The sequence below is a fragment of the Dama dama genome, chromosome 4 (genome assembly GCF_033118175.1).
Source record: "Dama dama isolate Ldn47 chromosome 4, ASM3311817v1, whole genome shotgun sequence".
Taxonomy (NCBI): Eukaryota; Metazoa; Chordata; class Mammalia; order Artiodactyla; family Cervidae; genus Dama; species Dama dama.
The window spans coordinates 13939204-13955687 of NC_083684.1; the positions used below are offsets into that span (position 1 = coordinate 13939204).

Below are 16484 nucleotides of genomic sequence, written 5' to 3' on the forward strand. Positions count from 1 at the left end.
TCAACCCAGAGTGTCTAACACAACAGTCACTTTCATCTGTGGAGCACCTACTATGTACCAGGTGCCACACTAAGTACTTTATACTTATAACCTGGTCTAGGTCCCACCCTGTGGTAAGTGGCAGCCATCCTTTATCCCCATTTTCAGATGGGAAAGTTCAGAGAGGTGGGGGGCCTTGTCCAAGGTCATCTTGCAAGTGCTGATGACATGGAATTGGACCCAAGTCTGTCCAGTGGCAGAGTCCTTGCAGCCAGCCCCTGCACCATCCTATTCTGAGCCTCAGGCCTCAGGGCAGTCTGCAACGGGCATTCTGTGTCAGCAACATGGGGATCAGACGAGTCACTGGTAGCAAGGACTCTCAAAGATGGCAACACACTCGTTCACAAGGTACAAAGACTTAGGCTGCAAGCGTGGGAAACACGCTGTCTCTTGGACATCTCAATGAGCCCTTGTCTCTTCTTGGCACTTGGGGAACTGCCATGTGTGGCAGCTGGAAGCCAGGCTGGAGTTGACAAGGAAGCCAAAGAGGAAGCAGAAACAAACCCCAAAGGATCTTGGTTCTGAGTCCCCTTTTGTGGCTCTGCTAGGACCTGGCCTCTTAGACTTGTGACTGCTATCATTGGAAATATGCACCATTTGCTTCTCGTCTGTCCTCTGCTAGACTGAATGCTCACTGTTTGTCTCATCTTTGTATCCCTACTAGTTGGCCTGGCACTGGTGAATATGTGTAGAATGAATGAAAGAAGGAATATGATCTAGGGGGTGGGGATGGGTGTGTCATAAAATTCAACTAGACATGGAGGTTGTTCTGGGGAGAGTATGGAAGTCCAGCAGAGGGAGACTGCAGACATCTGCCACCCCAAGAAGATGGCATTGGATTGGAAGATTGAAGTGGGAATGGGAGTTTTGCAGGCAGGGTAGGGGAAAAGGGCCTTCTGAGGGAAAGAACTGCATGTGCAAAGGCATGGAAGAGGGAAGGAAGACACTGATGCCCCAGGGATGGCTTCTGATGGCCTCAAAACCTATGTCTGACACCAGGACACTGTCACAGGCCTTGGCTCCGCGGAGGCAGAGCTGAGCTGCCCTGAGACAAGGGTGTGATTGCTGTTAATAGAACCACCTGCCTCCAGGGCTCCAGGAGCCTGGGCTGGGCTCTGGAGAAGCAGTGCCTCATGTTGCTTAAAGCTTGTGCTCTGGGGACAGACCTGGGCTTGACTCTCTACCATCTTCTTTGTTTCCCCCTCCTTACCTGGCACCCGGAGTTGTCCCAAGTGCCCTGGACCTCGTCCCAGAAAACACAATGGGACAGGAAGGTGGTGATGCCGACTGTGAGGTCCCTGCCGGGAGCCGGCTCCAGATCAGACTCAGGGATCACAGTCAGATAGTAGACACCTTCTCCAAAATGCAGGTCCTCTGGGCTCAGGATCCACGTGGACAGCTCATCTGCAGGAAGCAGTGGGTATGGGGGGTGGGGGTGGGGGTCCAGGTCAGCCTGAAGCCTCGTGGAAGCTGCATCTAATGTGATGGGAGTGGGGCACCAGGTGCCTGGGCAGGGAGGCAGACACTGACGGTCTCCCTGATGCCCCAGGAGTAAGGAGAGGAGGCACGCTCAGCTCAGTGAGCTGAGTTGGCCCGATGAGGCACAGATTCTGACTTTGCTCCTCCTCGGCCGTGTGACTGTGGACTAGTTACTTAACCTCTCTGTTTGTATCCGAAAAGTAAACGTTTCATTCATCCCCATCCCCAAGGGCTGTCATGAGGACTGCAATAAGGTCAGTTCTGTGAGTGCTTGTCAGCTTCTTCAGGGCATATAGTAATTGTTCACCTAGTATTGCCTAATAATAATAATCATACCACTAACAAAAGTAAGTACTGAATGTAGCAAGTTTTTTTTTTTCTTTTTCTTTTTTTTCTCTATGGCTCTGATTTTCAAGTTTTAAGCTGGTCACACCCCCAGGAAGCAACTCAAGAGGCTGCCCTGGATGATGGGACTACCTGGAGCAGCCGTTGGCAGGAGGTGAGCCTGGGCATCGTAGCTGGTCTCATTGGGGTGGTAGCCATAGCCCAGGCTGAGCGTGAGTGGGGCGTCAGGTCTCCAGTGAAGCTGGATCCCTAAAGCTGCGCTGCCTGACGTCAGGTTCACTCGCAGAGCTTCAGGTCTGCTCAGGTTCAGCACGGTTGGCTCGCCGTGTCCTTCTGAAAGCCGAGGCAGCAGGATCTGTATTCAGAAACAGTCAAGTCAAGGGTGTGCCAGGACAGGAATGCCTGTGAACATCAGGGAGAGCCCCTGGGGAGCTGAAATCCAGCCTGCGCTCTGCGCTTTCCATTAGTTTCCTGAGGCTGCTGTGACAAATGACCATAGCTTTGTGGCTTAAAACAACACAAGTTTATTCTGTTACAGCCCTGGAGGCCAGAAGCCCCCAAATCAATTGCACGGGGCTACAGTTATCAGAGCTGTTTCCTTCTCGAGGTTCCAGAGGGGAGAACCCACTTCTTTGCCTTTTCCAGTTTCTTGAAGTGCCTGCAGTCCTTGGCTCATGTACGCCTTCTTGCATCACCCAACCTGTTGATTCTGTCATCAAACTGCCTTTCCCCTGCCCCACCCACCTGCCACTTAGAAGGACCTCTCGATGACACTGGGCCCACCCAGGTGATCCAGGATCATCTCTCTATTTCGGGATCTTTAACTTAAATCACATCTGCAGAGTCACGTTTTGCCATGTCAGCTGCCATATTCACGGCTCAGGGATAAGGATGAGCATATCTTCGGGGCCTTTATTCGGCCCCTGCTCCTCAAGCTGTGCACCCTGACTCAGGGCTACACCTGCACAGAAAGTGCACGAGGATGACTCTGGGCTCCAGAGCACAGGCTCAATAATGGTACACAGGCTTGGTTGCTCCACAGCATGTGGGAGCTTCCCAGACCAGGGATCAAACCCATGTCCCCTGCACTGGAGATGAAACCCAGGTCTCTGAGCATACCCCAAGCCTACCTCGATATACTCCGACAGATTCTTCACAGGGATGCGTTGTCCACTAGGACTGGTCAGAGAGAGGCCACCCACAGTTCCGCTGACATCAAAGTGACCTCGGGCTGGAAAGGGGCTCTTGGGGAAGCTCATCATCTGAAACCAAGAAAAGAGAGCATTAGCCAAGGCCCCTAAGGGCCAGAAGATAACCAGGCCCCTGTGTGAAGGAAAAGGTTTCCCCAGACGGGTGGATAGGTGGCCCTTGCCCTGTGGGGTGAATGAAAGGGCCCCATTTTTAGCTGCTGCTATCTTTCCTGGTGTGTGTGTGTGTGTGTGTGTGTGTGTGTGTGTGTGACCTTCAAGGCTGTGACCTCAGAAATCTGGGCCTAGAGACCTGATCATACTTGCTACAGCTGAGCAATTACTGGACTATGAACAGTGTGACACTTTCTTCTAGCAAAGGCACAAGGTTTCTAAGAGAAAGACATTTGTCTGCTTTCTTGGAGGCTCAAGGAGCCGAGAATCAGATGTGCCCTAATTTGGGAAGGAAACAGCCCTGAGTTTACTTTTGCCTACTTATGGGATGGAGTCTGAAGAGCTTCATTTCCAAGGACTAATTAAACCAGAGCTGCTGGAGAAATTCCACTATACAGTGGAAAGAGGGTGGCCTGGGGAGTCAGAAGGCCTGGGCCTGCCACTTTGCTGGTCGCCTCGGGCAAGTCACTGAACACACCTGTAAAATGGGCTTAATTAATTGATAGAACTGTTAGCAACATGAATGAAAAAACATGTGTGCCAGTGCTTTGCAAACTGTAAAGGGCTGTTGCTAAGGGTGTTCTTTCTGTTGTTACCCTTATGTCCACAGGCTCCCGATAGTCCTCCATGGAGCCAAGGGAGAGGGTAGCGGGCAAGGTGAAGGTCGCAGAACTGGCTGCAGCAATGTGCACGGAGGAGCCTCGCCAACTCCGGGGCTGTATTCTGTCCACAAGGTGAGAACGGAGGTGCCGGGAGAGAGAGGAGAAGGCCAGTGTCAGAGGAAGATCTGCCCGGTCTAGCACTGCATGGGGACTAGCTTTAGCATCACTGCTTCTTTCGAGATCCCCTTAGATCAGTAGTCCCCAGCGTTCTGTCACCAGGGACCGGTTTCATGGGAGACAAATTTTCCAAGGACCAGGTAGGGGGATGGCTTGGGGATGATTCAAGCACATTACACTTATTGTGCACTTTATTTCTATTATTATTACATCAGCTCCACCTCAGATCATCAGGCATTAGACCTCAGAGACCTGCCTTACTCAGATGATTCTGTGTTTGCATCAGTGGGAGCAGCATAAAAGGCAGGTGATGCCTCAAGGCTGGGCAGGTGGCCCCACGAGGACAGGGCTTTGGCCTGCCTTGTCTCCTGTGGCACCCCAGTGCCTAGGGCAGTGCCTGGCATGTGATGGTGGTCAATACATGTCTTGTTGAATGAATAAATGAGCTTGGATGTAGACACTTCTCCAGACCTATCTCCCCACCCTACTTGACCTCCTATGAGACTGTCTTTACTGGCCTTTGACCTCATCCCATCTGAGTAGACTGGGGACCTGGTTTCAGATCCTAGTTGTGATCACAGTGCTGCTCTGGCAAACTGCCCCTGGGATCCAGGAGGGCAGCCGTGGCAGAAGAACCAAGGGAGGGTGCTCGGTGCTAAGGGTCCCAAAAATGCCTGCAGCACCGTCCAGTCCCCGATCATCAGGGGGTGGCATGGAAGGGGGAGGTCATTCCCAGGTGCTGAAGGAGGCTGGCACTCCTTGGGGAAATGCCTAAGGCCAGAGTGTCTGGAAGCCCATAGTCCGCAGAGCAGCGGGCTTGCCAGACACACTCTGAGTGAGGTTAAAAGTGGGTTGGTCCCCGCATTCAGCCCCGTTCGCTGCACAGTTCAATATGGCCCGTCTCTAGAGACACATGGAGGCTCTGACACTGGCATGGCACTTAGCCCCTCCCTTCCTATGCTGTACAAACCCGGTGTGGGGGCCTTCTCTCAGTGAAAAACCCTTCCCACTTCTAGGTCCCATCGCTCACCCCCCTGCCTCCCACCAGGTGGGTCTCCTGGCTTCTGCCTGTCCCAGGGTCTTGGGATGTGGATGTGGAGTGTACCAGGTCAGGGGATGAACTTCTTGGGGCACCCACAGTACAGCGGATTACCTGTTTGTGTACACAGAGATGGAGGGGGTGGTCACCGTGGCCGGAAGGCTCCCGGGTAGTCTCCCCAGCAGGAGGGCGACCTGCACGTGCTCTGCAGCTTGCAGCAGCTGGGACACTGTGGCCATCTGGAAAAGGAAGCAGGGGACCAGTGCTGTGGGCTGGTCTCCATATACCCCCTCTGGCTGCTGCCACCAAGCTCATGTGGGCCTTCAGCAGGAGCAAGGCAGAGACTCGGATGGGGTGCACCGCACCAAGCACCCGGTGCTGTAGGGAGTCGGGCATGAGCACTGAGAAGATTCCAAACTCTACGAGCAGGTGCTTTGACCACCCTGTTTGGCAGACGGGGAGACAGAGGCACAGACTGGGTGGTGACTTGTGGAGGCCACGCCTTGATCAGGGGGAGCCGCAGAACCACGGGGAGGCTCACTGTGTGCCTGCCTCTGCTGCTCCCCTGGACCCTGAGGTCCACCCTCAGCCCAGGTCTCATACGAGGGGAAATGGAAAGTCATAGGCAGAGCCATTGCGTGGAGTCAACCAGGCTCAAACTCCTCCCCCCACCCTGCTCAAGCCTGGAGTGAAGATGCGGCCTTGCTGAAGCCAAGGCAGGGGTGAGGGCCAGGAGGGCTTGACATCTGTGCGGAGTTCCTATCAGCACAGATCATGTGTGCATGTGTACGTACATCTGATACATGTGTGAATGTGTGTATGTGCGTGTTGAGGAGGATCGTGTGTGAATATAAGTATTTGAGTGTGTTTATGTGGGTATGTAAACACACTGAAATACTTATATGAGTGTGTTTATGTGGGTATATACTGGAGAAGGGAATGGCAAACCACTTCAGTATTCTTGCCTTGAGAACCCCATGAACAGCATGAAAAGGCAAAAGGATAGGACACTGAAAGATGAACTCCCCAGGTTGGTAGGGGCCCAATATGCTACTGGAGATCAGTGGGGCAATAACTCCAGAAAGAATGAAGAGACGGAACCAAAGAAAAAACAACACCCAGTTGTGGGTGTGACTGGTGATGGAAGTAAAGTCCAGTGCTGTAAAGAGGAATATTGCATAGGAACCTGGAATGTTAGGCAAATTGGATGTGGTCAAACAGGAGATGGCAAGGGTGAACTAAAATGGACCGGAATGGGTGAATTTAACTCAGATGACCATTATATCTACTACTGTGGGCAAGAATCCCTTAGAAGAAATGGAGTAGCCATCACAGTCAACAAAAGAGTCCAAAATGCAGTACATGGGTGCAGTCTCAAAAACGACAGAATGATCTCTGTTCGTTTCCAAGGCAAACCATTCAATATCACAGTAATCCAAGTCTATGCCCTGACCAGTAATGCTGAAGAAACTGAACTTGAATGGTTCTATGAAGACCTACAAGACCTTCTAGAACTAGCACCCAAAAAAGATGTTCTTTTCATTATAGGGGACTGGAATGCAAAAGTAGGAAATCAAGAAATACCTGGAGTAATAGGCAAATTTGGCCTTGGAGTACAGAATGAAGCAGGGCAAAGGCTAATAGAGTTTTGCCAAGAGAATGCACTGGTCATAGCAAACACCCTCTTCCAACAACACAAGAGAAGACTGGACATCACCTGATGGTCAATACTGAAATCTGATTGATTATATTCTTTGCAGTCAAAGATGGAGAAGCTCTATACAGTCAGCAAAAACAAGATCAGGAGCTGACTATGGCTCAGATCATGAATTCCTTATTGCCAAATTCAGACTTAAATTAAAGAAAGTAGTGAAAACCACTAGATCATTCAGGTATGACCTAAGTCAAATTCCTTACCATTATACAGTGGAAGTGATTAGATCAGGTGATTAGAACAGATTCGAGGGATTAGATCTGATAGAGTACCTGAAGAACTATGGATGGAGGTTTGTGACATTGTATAGGAGGCAGGGATCAAGACCATCCCCAAGAAAAAGAAATGCAAAAAGGCAAAATGGCTGTCTGAGGAGGCCTTACAAATAGCTGAGAAAAGAAGAGAAGCAAAGGCAAAGGAGAAAAGGAAAGATATACTCATTTGAATGCAGAGTTCCAAAGAATAGAAAGGAGAGGTAAGAAAGCCTTCCTCAGTGATCAGTGCAAATAAATAGAGGAAAACAATAAAATAGGAAAGACTAGAGATTTCTTCAAAAAAATTAGAGATACCAAGGGAATATTTCATGCAAAGATGGGTTCAATAAAGGACAGAAATGGTATGGACCTAACAGAAGCAGAAGATATTAAGAGGAGTTGGCAAGAATACACAGAAGAACTGTACAAAAAAGATCTTCACGACCCAGATAATCGCGATGGTATGATCACTCGCCTGGAGCCAGACATCCTGGAATGTAAAGTCAAGTGGGCCTCAGGAAGCATTACTATGAACAAAGCTAGTGGAGGTGATGAAATTCCAGTTGAACTATTTCAAAGCCTAAAAGATGATGCTGTGAAAGTGCTGCATTCAATATGCCAGCAAATTTGGAAAACTCAGCAGTGGCCACGGGACTGGAAAAGGTCATTTTCATTCCAGTCCCAAAGAAAGACAATGCCAAAGAATGCTCAAACTACTGCACAATTGCACTCATCTCACACGCTAGTAAAGTAATGCTCAAAATTCTCCAAGCCAGGCTTCAGCAATACGTGAACTGTGAGCTTCCAGATCTTCAAGCTGGTTTTAGAAAACGCAGAGGAACCAGAGATCAAATTGCCAACATCTGCTGGATCATCAAAAAAGCAAGAGAGTTCCAGAAAAACATCTATTTCTGCTTTATTGACTACACCAAAACCTTTGACTGTGGATCACAACAAACTGGAAAATTCTGAAGGAGATGGGCATACCAGACCACCTCACCTGCCTCTTCAGAAATCTGTATGGAGGTCAAGAAGCAACAGTTAGAACCTGATGTGAAACAACAGACTGGTTCCAAATCAGGAAAGGAGTATGTCAAGACTGTATATTGTCACCATGCTTATTTAACTTATATGTAGAGTACATCATGTACTCTGGCGGGCTGGAGGAAGCACAAGCTGGAATCAAGATTGCCGGGAGAAATATCAATAACCTCAGATATGCAGATAACACCGCCCTTATGGCAGAAAGTGAAGAACAACTAAAGAGCCTCTTGATGAAAGTGACAAAGGAGAGTGAAAAAGTTGGCTTAAAACTCAACATTCAGAAAACTAAGATCATGTCATCTGGTCCCATCACTTCATGGCAAATAGATGGGGAAACAGTGGCAGACTTTATTTTTTTGGGATCTGAAATCACTGCAGATGGTAACCACAGCCATGAAATTAAAAGATGCTTGCTCCTTGGAAGAAAAGTTACATTCCAGGATGTAAAGCAGAGACATTACTTGACCAACAAAGATCTGTCTAGTCAAAGCTATGGTTTTTCCAGTAGTCGTGTATGGATGTGAGAGTTGGACTACAAAGAAAGCTGAGCGCCGAATAATTGATGCTTTTGAACTGTGGTGTTGGAGAAGACTCTTGAGAGTCCCTTGAACAGCAAGGAGATCCAGCCAGTCCATTCTAAAGGAGATCAGTCCTGGGTGTTCATTGGAAGGACTGATGTTGAAGCTGAAACTCCAATAATTTGGTCACCTGATGTGAAGAACTGACTCATTTGAAAAGACCCTGATGATGGGAAAGATTGAAGGCAGGAGGAGAAGGGGACGACAGAGGATGAGATGGTTGGATGGCATCACCGACTCAATGGACATGAGTTTGAGTAAGCTCCCGGAGTTGATGATGGACAGGGAGGCCTGGCGTGCTGCGGTTCATGGGGTAGCAAAGAGTTGGACACAACTCAGTGACTGAACTGAACTGAATTGATGTGGGTATGTGTGAGTGGAAGTGTGTGGATGTGTGTCTGAGTAGATGTGGCTTGAGGGTGTGGGAGTATAAATATCTGTGCATGAATGAGTGTGTATGTATGTGATTTTGTGTGTGATTGCAACTACATGTGAGAGTCTGTGTGTGTGGACTGTGTAGCTGAATGTGAAGGCATGAGTGTGTGCTTTGAGGTATACGTGAAAGTGTAAGTGATGGCTCTCAGTGTGTGTGAATGTGTGTGTGTATGTGCAGTCGTGTTTGTGCATGTGATAAGTGTGTGGGTGTGTGTTTGAGTGTGCCTGTGTGGCCACCGTGAGAATGGAATGGGGGTACAACCCAGTAAAGGGCTGTGCAGCAGCAGGAGGTGGGTTTTGTGTCTCGTCCTGATGACGCACTGGAACGACCTCTCTCCTAAAGATGCTCTGTGTCCTTGGCTGAGTGAACCCAGAGTTCAGACTTGTAAGAGTGAGCATTATGATCTCTCCAGTCGGATGAAGCAGAGCGTGTCAGCTTACTACAGGTGAGGAGATGAGGCTATAGGAAGTGTCCTTGCCCACGGCACAAGGCTTGTACATGACGAAGGCAGAGTTCCAACTCAGGCCACCTCGTTTGAAGCCTGTGCTCAGCCTGTGGCACCACGCCACCTCCCAGGAGCTCCTGTCAGCTCCTAGAAGGGCCTTTAACCGCCACACCTCAGTTTCCTCATCTGCACGATGTGGAGAAGGATCTGCCTAGAAACGCTGGTGTGAGCTGGGCATATGGTTAGCATGAGGTCCACATCTGGGCCGGGATACCCACCTGGCTGCCATTGGCCTGTGCAGGCTCTTCTGACTGGTCCCTCAGGGAAGCTTCCAGCACGTTACCCACAGCCTGGAGCAGGTCCCTGGTGGCCGCCTGGCGCCTCCAGTCCTCAGGATGGGCCTCGGCACTCACTGCCAGCAGGCCCTCGCTGGCGCGCTGCAGAGCCCAGCCGGCCTCCCGCTGGCTCACCCAGGGGAGGAGGAAGAACACCATGAGGCCCTGTCTGGAGCAGACCACCCCCTGAGCCCCCCCAGGGACCAGCACTGCGGTGGAAGGGAGCACGTGGGGACTCAAGCCAGGGGAAATCTGGGCCAGGCCCGTCACACAAGCTGCCTGTGTCAGGGACTGGAGGCCAGGTGTTCCTTCCCTGCCGTGTGCTCAGTTCCTTCAGGACAGTAGCCTTCTCCATCTCAGCGTCTTTCCCAGAGTGCCTTGCACAATGCCCAGCACATAGTAGGCATTCAGTAAACATTCACTGACTGGGGACAGCTGGCTGGCTGGCTGACTGGCCAGACACAGCACTTATTCCAATTTTGTAATCATATATGTACTTGTGAAGTTATTTGTTCAGTATCTGGTCACCCCAGAGGTCTAAAAGTGCCATGAAGGCACAGGCCATGTCTATGGGGTTTGCTGCTGGATTTTCTATGAATTGCATAGTACCTGGCACATACTAGGCATTTAGGGAGCATTTGTTAAAGGAATGAATAAATTAACACATGGATAAATGAATGAAAGGTCAGGAATATATATTTATAGATGTATACACATAGAACGGGTGCACGAGAAGATGGATGTGTTAAGTGGGAAGAGTGATCAGGGTCCCAGAAATAAAGGTCAGGACTTAGTGGATGGGAACTACTCACCTGGGCCAAGGGCGTGAGCTCCTCACTGCGCTGGGTCACCTCTTTCAGCACCTCAGCCAGCCCCTGCACCCTCTGCATGTCCCCTCTGGTGACACTGACCACAGACAGTGACCCCAGGATACGTTCTCTGACCTTGGAAAAGACAAAAGAAGGTGGGGGAAGTAATGTGATTCCAGTGGCTTGATGAGGCTGTCCCAGAAAGATCTGAGGTCTGAGAAAGTGACCAGAAAAGTGACCAGGCTCATGTGGGGTCTTCCAAAGCTGATAAATCTCTGTTTGTCTCCTAGGAAGTATGGTAGGCAGAATGATAGCCTCCCAAAGATAGGCACACCCTAGTCCCTGAAACCTGTGCATATGTTACTCACATGATAAGAGACAACTTGGGCAGAATCTCTGTGGAGGTTTGATTAAATTAAGGATTCTGAGATGGGGAGAGTATGCTGTACTTACCAGGTGGGACCAGTGTAATTACAGGGGTTCCTGTGATTTTTTTCTCCTTTGTTTATTTTTTTCAAACTTTTAACTTTCTATTTTGAATCAGGGTATAGCCTGTTAACAATGTTGTGATAGTTTCGGGTGAATGGTGAAAGGACGCAGCCATACATATACACGGATCCATTCTCCCCTCAAGCCCCCCTCCCCTCCAGGCTGCCACATAGCACTGAGCAGAGTTCCCTGTGCTGTGCAGTAGGTCCTTGTTGGCTATCCACAGCAGTGTGTACGTGACCTTCCCAAACTCCGCAACTTTCGCTTCCCCCTCCAGCGTTTTCTGAGTCTTCACGAGGGTCTTTAAAAGAGGGAGCTAGGAGGGTCAGAGTCGGAGAAGGAGATGTGATGGTGGAGGCAGAGGTGGCAGAGAGGGAGACGGAAGACAGGAGGAGAAGGGGGAGGCAGTGGAGGGAGGAGGTTTGAAGATGCTGGTGTTGAAAATGGAACAGGCAACGTGGGCAGCTTCTAGAAGCTGGAAAAGCCAATAGATGGATTCTTGCCTGTAGCCTCCAGACAGCTCACAGCCCTGCCAACACCTTGGCTTTAGCCCCAGCGAAACTTGTTTCCTTCACACTCCTGACCTCCAGAATGGTAAGATAAGACATTTGTGTCGTTTTAAGTCATGAAGTTTATGGTTATTTGTTACAGCAGCAGGAGGAAACTAATACAGGATGTCTCAAGCTTTTTCCAGTTCTTCAAATCAAATCCGTAAAATCTGGCATTATTTTAAAACAAAAGGTCTCATTGTGACTCAAATGGCGTGAAATTCAGAAACTGGCTTACTGTGATGGCTCAGTGTGGGTGGGAGAGCGTGTTGCAAGTGTAGGTCCCTGTGTGCTTTGCGGGGCAGTGGGGACAAGGCTCCCTCCAGTCCCCCCGCCAACTCCAGCTTTAAGCCAGACCTCTTGGAGCATCTGGGGGAACATGCTTTCTAAGCCCTAGCGAGGGGCTGGCCAGGGGCTGGCTTTGGTTGAGGCAGATAAAACCTAAGAATATAATTTTAGCACCGCCCCATCGAACTTTCTGTGTTGATAGAAATGTTCTGTCCTTGTGCTTGTCCAGTAACATAGCCGCTTGCCAAATGTAACTACATATTAAGCCCTTGGAATGTGGCTAGTGCAACGAGAGAACTGGATTTTTAACTTTATTTCATTACAATACATTTTAATTTAAAAATAGGTGGCCAGATATGGCTTATAGCAACCATCTGGGAGAATACAAATAGAGGTGAACTCTCGCTCTCACCCTCCTGTCCCGCTTGCTACTCACAACTTGCTCATCTAATCGCCTAACAGTTTTTCAGGCTTCCCTGGTGGCTCAGTGATAAAGAACTCACCTGCCAATGCAAGAGACGAGGGTTCTATCCCTGGGTCAGGAAGGAACCCCTAGAGAAGGAAATGGCAACCCACTCCAGTTTTCTTGCCTGGGAGATCCCATGGACAGAGGAGCCTGGCAGGCAACAGTCCATGGAGTTGCAAAGAGTCAGACACAACTGAGCAACTGAAAAACAACAGCTGCAGAGTCTGAGTGTGTCTGCTGCCAGCCAGGCTTCCATTTGGGCTACAACTTGGGTAGAGGGAAGAATGGGCCTGTCTGTGAGGGGACTCATGTCAGAATGTTCTGGGGGGAAACTCAGGTGGGTAATGGATGATCTCACATTTGCCTCTGCACATCTTCCCCATCCGTGGTCGCCATCCTGGAGGCTGCCTACGTGGAGATGCCAGTGGCTGCTGGGCCTCTGGCCTGTGGATTCATTCGCAGGAGACGAGCGGGCAGGAGGAGAGAGTGGGAGGCTTTGTTGCAGGCACCCTCCCCGCCAGGGCTGCCGGCCTCATCCTTCAAAACCACCGCTCCTACCAGGGGGCCCCCTCCACACACAGCTGCCCCTTCAGGACGCTGGTCACTTCAGGGTGAGCCCCTGGGGTCCTGTGTCCTCTCTTGTTTGTTTCTGAAACTTTGCCCCCAGTTTTCTCAACAGAGCCCTTCTTAAAGTCTCCTCCATTGCCCAATGAGAGCTTGACATCTGTCTCCCACCAGGACCCCAGTATTTCATGAGAAGACCTAGGGTCAGGCCATATAGTCCGTGTGCTTAGGATCGTAGGGCATCCAAAAGGAAGTTCCCTTCCAAAGGGAAGCATGTAAGTCATGCTCAGGGTGAATGAGAGCCAGGAGGCATTGTGTGCATGTGTGTTGGGGCCGGGGGGCTAAATGGGGAGAAAGGCTGGGGTGAGAGGGCTGGAGGTGGGCAGGGGAAGAGCCAACCTGGGTTTGCTCCTGTCTTCACTACCTGCTGGAAATGTGGACCTGGGAAAGCTGCTCACATCCTCTGCAATGTGCTCAGCGCTCTCATGCTCTGACCCTTCAGGGTCCAGAGGAGTCTGTCCTCTGTCCCCCACACCCAGCAGGTGAGTGGGACGCTGTGTGTGGTGAGTGCAGGTAGATGCCTAGGAGCATGCACTGAGAGTGGAAGTAACCATGCCTTCTGCCAGAGTTGTTTATACTAGGTTGTATCACATGGAATAGCCATATTCATGAATTAAAGCTGTTTGAATGTTGGCAGTTTTCCTGTGATTTGACTCATAGCTACAGTGAATGTAATTCTGAACATTCACCACAACCTTGTAAGGAAAATACTATTATTGTCCCTGTTTTCCAGATGGGAAAACTGAGGCTTAGAGAATTTCAGTCTTGGGCCTGACAATAGAAATGGTAAGTAACAGAGCTGGGACAGCATCAAACCATGAACCGTATGACCAAGACGGGGTAACTTTTCTCCTCTGGGCCTCAGTTTCATCCCCTTCCTGATGCGGAGAACTGGCTCATTTGAAAAGACCCTGATGATGGGAAAGATTGAAGGTGGGAGAAGGGGACAACAGAGGACGAGATGGTTGGATGGCATCACCGACTCAATGGACATGCCTTTGAGTAAGCTCTGGGAGTTGGTGATGGACAGGGAAGCCTGGTGTGCTGCAGTCCGTGGGATCACATAGAGTCGGACACGACTGTGCAACTGAACTGAATTGAATAGGAAGAGACGGGAGTCGTACCCTCTAAATTCCCACCCTAGAAACCTGTGGTTCCATGAAGCTGAGCAGAGAAAGGTTGCTTTCATTTTATGTCACTCACTGAAAGTACTGGAAAAGAGACATGACATCAACTTGGAAGACACCAAAGATTTCCCCACGGATCCATGGACCCCACTCCCCTCCCCAAATGGCTGCATGCAGACCCCAGGGCCCCAGCAAAAGGACAGAGGAGTCCATCGGGAGCACCTTGTGTCTGGTGTCCACTCTCGGCAGCTGCCTGGAGCCCAGCCTCTGGTCCAGTATGGATGACACGGCCCTGGCCAGCTGGAAGAGTTGCTCAGAGCCATGCCCGCCCTGCAGAATGGCGGTGACATTGTCCCACACTGTGGCCTGGAATGCTTCCTCCTCCACACAGGTGTGTACAGGTCCCACCTAACAGGAGACCAGAGATGTGCTCAGAGCAGGAGGACCTCAACCCACCAGTTCTTGTTCTAGAACCTGGAGCCTGAAGGCCCAGCCTGCACATGGCGAAGCAGAGTAGGGCTGGATGGCTTTACCTGGCATGAGCGCTCCCCCCAGGGCTTGAGGGCAATGGACCTACTTGTGCTGATGGCCACCTGAAGCAAATCTCGGGCAGGCATGACTTCACCTCTCATTGTTCTCCTCATTGTGCCCTCAGGTCTTTCCATCCACCTGGCTCCTCACCTTTGAAACTGACTTGAAATTTTATCCAGCCTCTTCCTTATAGACGTAGTGGCTGATCTTGGTCCTCCTTCCTCTGAACTCTGAAGGCACTGGTCTAACTCATCTCTAGGTTCTTCTGCCCCCACCTCCCTCAGGTACCCCACGCCAAGTCCCCTGGATCCTTCCCCTGTACTGGCCACTAGTCATAAGATCTACAAAGGGAGAGACCAGGTCTGTTTTGCCCATGGCTGTATCCCCAGGACCAGGCATGTGGTAGGTGCTCTGTAAATATATGTTGAAGGAATGAATGAATAAACCCTCATATGGTCATGCCCTTGACTCCTTTCAACCCCACCACCCTCTTGGTGAAGTTCAGACAAGTCAAGAAGTTATCTCAGGGACTTTCCTCATGGTCCACTGGTTAAGACTCTGTCCTGCAATGCAGAAGACATGGGTTCAGTCGCTGGTTGGGGAACTAAGATCCTGCATGCCACGGGGCAAATAAGCCTGTGCACCACAACTAGAGAGTCCATGCACCACAATGAAAGATTCTACATGATGCAACCAAGATCCCATGTGCCACCAGTAAGACCCAACACAGCCAAGCAAAGAAATAAATTAATTAATTTAAAAAAAAAACAAAAAAGAACTTGTCTCAGTAGAGGAACAGTGGCTACCACTCACCTTAACCACTGCCTGGGTCTGCTGTCTGTCCCCCACGTGATTGGAGACAGAAATGACCACTGTCAGCATGAAGTCATTGTTTTCTTTTCCAAGTGGCAGGTAAACTGATGGGAGGGCAGGTTCAGGGCCACAGTGTAGACAGGAACCTGGCAAATGGACATTGAATAATTAAGGGGGGGCATTCCCAGGTCTCAGGGTGACTGTAAGTCCACCAAGGTAGAGCCTGATGACAAGGACACAAAAGCCACAGCTCGTGAGGTCACGGCAGGGACTCTTGGACTCCATACTTCCCGGGAGAAGACAGAGTTTATGCTGATCCACTGTCCTCCCTAGGAAATCACCTGCTGCTATGACTTTGGAATAGCTGTATATTGTCACCCTGCTTATTTAACTTATATACAGAGTACATCATGTGAAATGCCAGTCTGGATGAAGCACAAGCTGGAATCAAGATTGCAGGGAGAAATATCAATAACCTCAGATATGCAGATGACACCACCCTTATGGCAGAAAGTGAAGAGGAACTAAAGAGCCTCTTGATGAAGGTGAAAGAGGAGAGTGAAAAAGATGGCTTAAAACTCAACATTCAAAAAATGAAGATCATGGCATTCAGTCCCATCACTTCATGGCAAATAGATGGGAAACAATGGAAACAGTGAAAGACATTATTTTCTTGGGCTCCGAAATCACTGCAGGTGGTGACCGCAGCCATGAAGTTAAAAGATGCTTGCTCCTTGGAAGAAAAGCTAGGACAAAACTTGACAGCATATTAAAAAGCAGAGACATTACTTTGCCGACAAAGGTCTGTCTAGTCAAGGCTATGATATTTTCTGTAGTCGTGTGTGGATGTTAGAGTTGAACTATAAAGAAAGCTGAGCGCCAAAGAATTGATGCTTTTGAACTGTGATGTTGGAAAAGACTCTCGAAAGTCCCTTGGACAG

At 49.8% G+C, this 16484-nt stretch overlaps 1 protein-coding gene and 1 long non-coding RNA gene across 3 annotated transcripts in view; one reads left to right on the forward strand and one right to left on the reverse strand.

The window, feature by feature from the left end:
* Window positions 1-3950, forward strand: part of LOC133053746 (uncharacterized) — a 62442-nt gene extending 58492 nt beyond the window's left edge. Inside the window, exon 6 of the long non-coding RNA XR_009692311.1 lies at window positions 3835-3950. This is a non-coding gene — a long non-coding RNA (uncharacterized LOC133053746). The remainder of the gene's footprint in view (window positions 1-3834) is intronic.
* LOC133053611 (polycystin-1-like protein 2) overlaps window positions 1-16484 on the reverse strand; it is a 101942-nt gene that overhangs the window by 38543 nt on the left and 46915 nt on the right. For both annotated transcript variants that reach the window (XM_061138169.1, XM_061138166.1), the window contains exons 15-23: window positions 15544-15689; window positions 14422-14607; window positions 10661-10792; window positions 9792-9974; window positions 5157-5281; window positions 3821-3947; window positions 2994-3125; window positions 1996-2218; window positions 1250-1443 (exon numbers count right to left, since the gene is read on the reverse strand). In XM_061138169.1, the coding sequence (XP_060994152.1) occupies window positions 1250-1443; window positions 1996-2218; window positions 2994-3125; window positions 3821-3947; window positions 5157-5281; window positions 9792-9974; window positions 10661-10792; window positions 14422-14607; window positions 15544-15689 (1448 nt within the window). The remainder of the gene's footprint in view (window positions 1-1249; window positions 1444-1995; window positions 2219-2993; window positions 3126-3820; window positions 3948-5156; window positions 5282-9791; window positions 9975-10660; window positions 10793-14421; window positions 14608-15543; window positions 15690-16484) is intronic.